At 43.9% G+C, this 7,500-nt stretch overlaps 1 protein-coding gene across 1 annotated transcript in view; it reads right to left on the bottom strand.

The window, feature by feature from the left end:
* chd6 (chromodomain helicase DNA binding protein 6) overlaps positions 1-7,500 on the bottom strand; it is an 80,132-nt gene that overhangs the window by 34,206 nt on the left and 38,426 nt on the right. The window contains exons 20-24 of the mRNA XM_053315615.1: positions 6,452-6,562; positions 4,182-4,384; positions 2,069-2,149; positions 1,215-1,333; positions 390-549 (exon numbers count right to left, since the gene is read on the bottom strand). Coding sequence (XP_053171590.1) covers positions 390-549; positions 1,215-1,333; positions 2,069-2,149; positions 4,182-4,384; positions 6,452-6,562 — 674 coding nt within the window. The remainder of the gene's footprint in view (positions 1-389; positions 550-1,214; positions 1,334-2,068; positions 2,150-4,181; positions 4,385-6,451; positions 6,563-7,500) is intronic.

Here is a 7,500-nt window from a genome sequence, read left to right as displayed (position 1 = left end):
CCCTTCCTTCCTCCTTTCCTTCATCCCTCCCTCCATCCTTTCCTTCCTTCTTTCCTCCCCTCCTTCCTTCTTCCTCCCTTCCATCCTCCTCTCCTTCCTTCCTTCTTCCTTCCTTCTTCCTCCCTCCCTCCTTTCCTTCCTTCTTCCTCCCTTCCTCCCTCCTTTCCTTTCTTCTTTCCCCCTTCCATCCTTGACTCGAGGACAACAGGAGGGTTAAATGTGATGGTTAAGGTTAAGGAACACATTATATCAATGAAGGTCCTCATAAAGATATAAAAACAGATAAGCATAATGCAATAAATATTAAATCAACACCGTTAGCGGTTAGATGTTAGAGCAGGAAGGAAGAGAATAGTTTAATAATGTTAATAAATGAAGAGTGAACTGACTTGTTGCAGTGTTGTTTGAGGTGTTTCTTGTAGCTCTCGTCTTGCAGAACGACTTCAGGGTTACAGTGGACGAGCCAGTCAGCGTTCTTCACCTCAGGAACGTTCAGCTGGTTCTTCATCTTCTTCCCTTTCCGACCTCGAGGAACCGGAGCCGACAAACCTGGAAAAAAAAAAGTGGCTTAGTCAAATTTAAAAAGGTTATAATGTGAAAATAATAAAGTATGAATAACTTGCATATATTCTTTTATTTTGTAGACCCAGCATCAAATTTAGGAAGGGAGGAAGAAGGAAGGAAAGGAGGGAGGGAGGAAGGAGGGAAGGAAGGAAGGAAAGGAGGGAGGGAGGGAGAAAGGGAGGAAGGAAGGACGGTAGTAGGGAGGGAGGAAGGTAGGAGGGAGGGAGGGAAGGAAGGAAGGAAGAAGGAAAGGAGGAAGGAAGGGAGAAAGAAGGAAGGAAAGGAGGGAGGAAGGAAGGCAGGAGGGAAGGAGGAAGGAAGGAAGGTAGGAGGGAAGAAGGAAGGTAGGAGGGAGGGAAGGAAGGAAGGTAGGAAAGAGAGAAGGAGGGAGGGAGGAAAGGAAGCGAGGGAGAAAAGGAAGGAGGGAGAGAGGAAGGAAAGAAGGACGGAAGGAAGAAGGGAAGGAAAGAAGGACAGGAGGAAAGGAAAGAAAGACAGAAGGAAGGGAGGAAGGAAAGGAAGGAAGGAGGGAAGGAAGGGAGGAAGGAAAGGAAAGAAGGAAGGAAGGAAGGAAGGAAGGAAGGAAGGAAGGAAGGAAACCTTTTAATAAAGGAAACCTTTATAAAAAGGTAAAACAGTGAAACACAAACCTGAGTGGTTGAGCAGCGCCTGGTCTTGACCTTCTTTGCTCGGTGTGATCAGATCCCAGATGAAACTCTTGATCTTATCGTCACCTTTGTAGTGTCTCAGGCAGTAAACCAACAGAGCCCTATGGAGAGAGGGAGACAAACACATTTTATTATATTTATATGTATTATCCAGACGGGGAGTTCTGGTCCTCTGAAATGAGGCCAACGCGGAAATAACTTAGAACTGCATTCTATGAAAAGGCCACCAGGGGGCGACCGTCTCTATACAAGTCAATGGAGAATTCACCAACTTCTCACTTGATTTCTAACCTCAGTAAACGTTTTCAAAATGTGTTTATGGTCTCAATCGCTAGTTTAAAGCCTTCTTCAATGCAGTATGATGTTCATTTGTGACATTTTGGCCTCCCTGATTTTATATGTGACGATAAAGCAGGGTATGCATTAGGGCGTGGCTACGTCCTGATTGACAGGTTGATTGACCAATGTCCTCGAGATCCAGCCCTCGCAACCATAGCAACCTCCCCGCTCCGCCCATGACTCCGCCTCATGGCCATATAAGTAGAATCCGTGTTTTTATTTTTCCCAGCATGCACGTGAAATATTCAAGATGGCGCTGCCTAGATTCAAAACTATTGGCTTCCGAGCAGCAGTCCACAAACCAATGGGTGACGTCACGGATGTTACGTCCATTTCTTTTATACAGTCTATGGTTTTATCACACAACTTTTAAACAACAATATCAGCAGGTGTAGAGTCATTATACTTCAGCTCTGCTTCTAATGTCTGAAATCACTGATAATTACTTTTATTATTATTATATTTTTATTGTTCCTCTCATTTTAAATCATCCTTACCTGCAGATCACCTCCATGTCTCTCTCTGCCAGATGCCATTTAAACCGACCGTGGTTTAAAATGTCCTTCCATCGACCCCAACTAATTAAAAAAAAAAAAAGAAAAAAAAAAAGATAAACAACAATAATAAAAACACACATTTGAAAGCAGCAGTGTGTAGAATCTGCTGTGTTGTATTTGGGCTCATTGACGGTCACACATGAGCGAACTCAAGAGGCCCAGCTTGTAAACAACAGATTATGAGCTCATGAGTTCAGCTTTATTGAATTGCTTATTAAACTGTTGTCCCCCATAAGGTTTTAAGATTATAGCTGCGAGGTGTGTGATGGATGTGTGTGTGTCATGCTACGCTTCCCTGAGGAACTTTTAGATATCAGATGTTTTATATTTCTCAATTCAAACCTATAATAAAATATGTTTTATGGTCATTTCAGTGCTGCAGAAATGCTCCACACGTTATTTCTGTTTGTTTCCTGCAGAAGGAAGGAAGGAAGGAAGGAAGGAAGGAAAGAAGGACAGAAGGTAGGGAGCAAGGAAAGGAAGGATGGAAGGAAGGAAGGACAGAAGGAAAGGAAGAAAGGAAGGAGGGAAGGAAAGAAGGACAGAGGAAAGGGAGCAAAGAAAGGAAAGAAGGAAGGAAGGAAGGAAGGAGGGATTGAAAGAAGGACAGAAGGAAAGGAGGAAAGGAGGAAAGGAAGGACAGAAGGAAAGAAGGACAGAAGGACAGAAGAAAGGGAGCAAGGAAAGGAAAGAAGGAAGGAAGGAAGGACAGACAGAAAGAAAGGAAGGAAGGAAAGAAGGACAGAAGTAGGGAGCAAGGAAAGGAAAGAAAGAAAGAAGGAAGGAGGGAAGGAAAGAAGGACAAAAGGAAGGGAGCAAGGAAAGGAAAGAAGGAAGGAAGGAAGGAAGGAGGGATTGAAAGAAGGACAGAAGGAAAGGAGGAAAGGAAGGACAGAAGGAAAGAAGGACAGAAGAAAGGGAGCAAGGAAAGGAAAGAAAGAAGGAAGGAAGGAGGGAAGGAAAGAAGGACAAAAGGAAGGGAGCAAGGAAAGGAAGGAAGGAAGGAAGGAAGGAAGGAAGGAAGGTGGCTGATACCAATCATTACAATCTAATCCAACTTTATTTGTAAAGTACTTTAAAATAAACACAGTGAACCAAAGTGCTGCACAGAAGAACAAATAAAAAAGACATAACAGCTCACAGGAGGCACAAAATCACATCTAATAATATAATTAAAATAAATTAAAACACATAAAGTAACAATAGCCATACCAAACAAACAATACAATTAAATATAATTAAATAAAGTGATGCAGTGATTTTCTGTGCAGGTTGTTGATAAAAGAGGAAACCTGTCCCATTTGTGTGCCGAGAACTTATTTTCGTTTTGTCGAGTTGTACTTTTGTTCTTAACCCTCCTGTTGTCCTCGAGTCAAGGAAGGAAGGGAGGAAAAAAGAAGAAGGAAGGGAGGGAGGAAGGAAGGAAAAGAGGGAGGAAGGATGGAAGAAGGAAGGAAAGGAGGAAGGAAGAAGGAAGGAAGGAAGAGAGGGAGGAAGGAAGGAAGAAGGAAGGAAAGGAGGAAGGAAGAAGGAAGGAAGGACGAGAGGGAGGGAGGAAGGAAGGAAAGGAGGGAGGGAGGATGGACGGAAGGAAGGGAGGAAGGAAAGAAGGGAGGAAGGAAGGGAAGAAGGAAGGAAAAGAGGGAGGAAGGAAGGAAGGAAGGAAGGGACGGTAGGAGGGAGGGAGGAAGGAAGGGAGGAAAGAGAGAGGAAGGAAGGGACGGTAGGAGGGAGGGAGGAAGGAAGGGCGGAAAGAGAGAGGAAGTAAAGAAAGAGAGAAGAAGGAAGGAAGAAAGGAAGGAAAGAAGGAGGGAGGGAGGGAGGAAGGAAAGAAAGAGAGAAGGAGGGAACATTCAAAACAGACGAGAGGACGACAGGAAGGTTAAATACATTTCAGAGTCTGAAATGTTTCTTCCTGTTACTTGAGTAAAGAAGTTGAATCAGTACTTCTACTTTTACCGGAGTACTTTTTTACTAAATGTACTTTTGAAACTCTGAACTTGAGGATTTGAGTGATTTTCCTTCAACAGCATGAATGATTTCAGCTTCCTACCCGAAGATGAGCAGGTTCTTCTCCACTCTGAAACACTCGGCTCGGAGGTAACGCCTGCTGCGTTCGCCCAGCCGTCGAGTCCGACATGGTCGCTCCTCCGAGTCGCTGTCCAGCTCCGAGAACTCCATCAGCTCGTCGTCCTCGAAGGAGTTGTAGTGGCGTGTCTGCTTCCTCACCCGAGGCGTGTCGATCACCAACGACTCCTGAGACGGAGAGAAGAGAAGAAGAGAGGACTGAAGTTTACAGACTTTAGTTTTTATGAAGATGAAGAAGAAATGTGTCAAAGTTTTAATCTGAGAAGGAAAAAAAAGAAGAGAAGGGAGGAAGAAGGAAGGAAAGGAGGGAAAGGAGGGAGGAAGGAAGGGAGGAAGAAGGAAGGAAGGAAGGAAGGAAGGAAGGAAGGAAGAAGTAGAGGGAGGGAGGGAGGGAGGGAGGGTGAAAGGAACAGAGGAACGAAGGAAAGAAAGACAGAGGAAAGAAGGACAGAGGAAAGAAGGAAGGTAATGGGGAGGAAAGAAAGAGAGAAGGAAGGAGGGAGAGAGGGAGGAAGGAGGGAGGAAAGGAAGGTTGGAGGGAGGGAAGAAATAAGGAAGGAGGGAGGGAGGAAGGAAGGGAAGAAAGGAAGGTACGAGGGAGGGAGGAAAGAAGGAACAAGGGAGGGAGGAAGGACGGGAGGAAGGAAGGAAGGAAAGGAGGGAGGAAGGAAGGAAGGTAGGAGGGAGGGAGGAAAGAAGGAAGGTAGGAGGGAGGGAGGAAGGAAGAGTTTTGATGAAGATAAAGAAATGTGTCAACGTTTTTTATCTGAGAAGGAAAAAAAGGAAAAGAGACACTAAAAAAAGACAAATATACACATTAGTTAGTTCAGAGGGGCGACATCATTAATGATTCAAGGCACAAGTCATACTACACACACACACACACACACACACACACACACACACATACACATACACACACACACACACATACACACACACCACACACACACACACACACACACACATACACACACACACACACATACACACACACCACACACACACACACACACATATATATACACACACATATAAACACACACACACGTAATGAAGACTGTAGCAGTGCTCAGTGTGCAATCTGCTTCATTCATTAAGGCAGTCCATCTGTTCAAGAGGAGAAAGAAGGGAGGAGAGGAGAGGAGAGGAGAGGAGTGGAGAGGAGAGGAGAGGAGAGGAGAGGAGAGGAGAGGAGAGGATGAGAGGTGAGGAGAGGAGGAGAAAGAGAGGAGAGGAGAGGAGAGGAGAGGAGAGGAGAGGAGAGGAGAGGAGAGGAGAGGAGAGGGAGAAGAGAGGAGAGCAGAGCAGAGGAGAGGAGGGGATGAAGAGGAGAAATAATAGAGGAGGAGAGTAGAGGAGAGGAGAGGAGGAGGAGAGGATGAGTAAGAGGAGGAAAGGAGAGGAGAAATAATAGAGGAGGAGGAGAGGAGAAGGAGAGGACAGGAGAGGAGAGGAGAGGAGAGGAGGAAGGAGAGGAGATGAGGAGAGGAGAGGAAGAGGAGGATGAGGAGAGGAGAGGAGAGGAGAAAGAATAAAGGAGAGGAGAGGAGAAAGAATAAAGGAGAGGAGAGGAGACAGTAGACAGCAGGAGAGGAGAGGAGAGGAAGAGGAAGAGGAGGAGGAGGAGGAGAAGGAGAGGAGAAATAATAGAGGAGAGAGAGAGGAGTGATGGAGAAGGTAAAGATAAAAGCAAAAGGAAGAGCATGTTTCCTTTACCCTCATTTCCAAAATCCTGTCCTCATTTACTCTTTTCACTGTTTGGGGGCTCAGCTTAATTTCCCCCTCTCCTCCTCCTCCTCCTCCCTCCTTCTCTCTCTCATCCCTCCTTCTTTCTTTCTTTGTGTACACTGACTTGGATCACATCCAATTCTTTCTTTCCTTTGGCCTCCCGCTGTTCCCTCATTTCCCCTTTAAACCATTACCTCATCGCTCCTCACTGCTCCTCAGCTGATACTAAGATGGAAGTGCGCCTCCTTTATCGCTCCCTCTCCATCCATTCATCCATCCATCCATCCATCCATCCTTTCTTCACTTCCCTCCCTTTTTCACCTCCATTAATGTCCTTTACATCTCCTTTTTTCCCCATCTTTACTTACACTTCTTCTTCTGGTTTCCATCTCTTTTCCTTCTTACACTCCTTAATCCTTAATCCTCCTCTTCTCCTCTCTCTCTTTCTTTCTTTCTTTCTTTCTTTCTCTCCATCTCTCTCTCTCTCTCTTTTTTTTTTCATACCTTCTCCGATTTGGAGTCGATCTCCACTTCTGCAATCTTGGCCCATTTCTGCCAGAAGTTGGGGTCGTCCAGAGAAATGTCCGTTCTGTTACCAGATGAGATGAAACTGGCCTGAAAGAGAGAAGAAGAATAAGAGAGAGAGAGAGAGCGAGAGAGAGAGAGAGAGAGAGAGAGAGAGAGAGAGAGAAAGAGAAAGAGACAGGTTGATGTTAAATGGATTTAAACAGATGTTGGCGATGGTACAAATCTTCGGCCTCCAGTAAAAATATTCACTATCTTTCATATTTGATCTTTAAGCCAAAATATTCCAAGTGTCCCGAGTTTCCCCTCAAAAAGCAAAGCTTGAGAGAGAGTGTGGGAAAAAACTTTATTTGATATCACAACAACAATAAGGAGTTCAATTTCGGACTTTTCCCCAAAACAGCCAGTTTATATTTAACATGAGTCGACACCTTAACTTGTGCAGAAGTGGCAGAAAAACATCAGATTTGTTTCATGAAATTTGAGCTTTTTTTAATTGACTTATAATAGATGCAATTATTTTTTTCCTTATTTTTTTTAATGTCTAATTTTACGAAATCTCTCTTTTATTTGCTGTTATTTTACTGTTTTTTTCTTTGAGCTAAATGCCTTGTATGAAAGGTGCTCTAGAAGTAAAGTTAATTATTATTATTAATTCATTATTGTTTTAGGCAGGGATAAGACAGGTAACTAGACATCAGGAGACATCAGGCTGATGAGTGATTATTAAGGTTGCATATTTTCCCTCCTTTTTGGACAAATACTGGAAATTATTTTCAAAAAAGGCGCCAAAATCGCAGCAACATTTTTACCAGTTCTGACATATGTGCAAAGTTTCATGACTTTTCGGGCTCTTTCAGCTCCATTAGATGCTCAGGCCCTTAATATTTCTGGTATTAGTAACACATGTTGCATTAGTGTATTTCCTGTAGATGCTTTTCCCACAAGCATGTGAGATAAAGTTGATTTTTTTCCAGAGCCAAGTGATTTATATTTCAGTTTTCCTCTTGAAAAAAGACCAGGTGTTT

Source organism: Scomber japonicus, chromosome 3, assembly GCF_027409825.1.
Source record: "Scomber japonicus isolate fScoJap1 chromosome 3, fScoJap1.pri, whole genome shotgun sequence".
NCBI lineage: Eukaryota > Metazoa > Chordata > Actinopteri > Scombriformes > Scombridae > Scomber > Scomber japonicus.
This window is presented reverse-complemented; position numbering and strand designations above follow the sequence as displayed.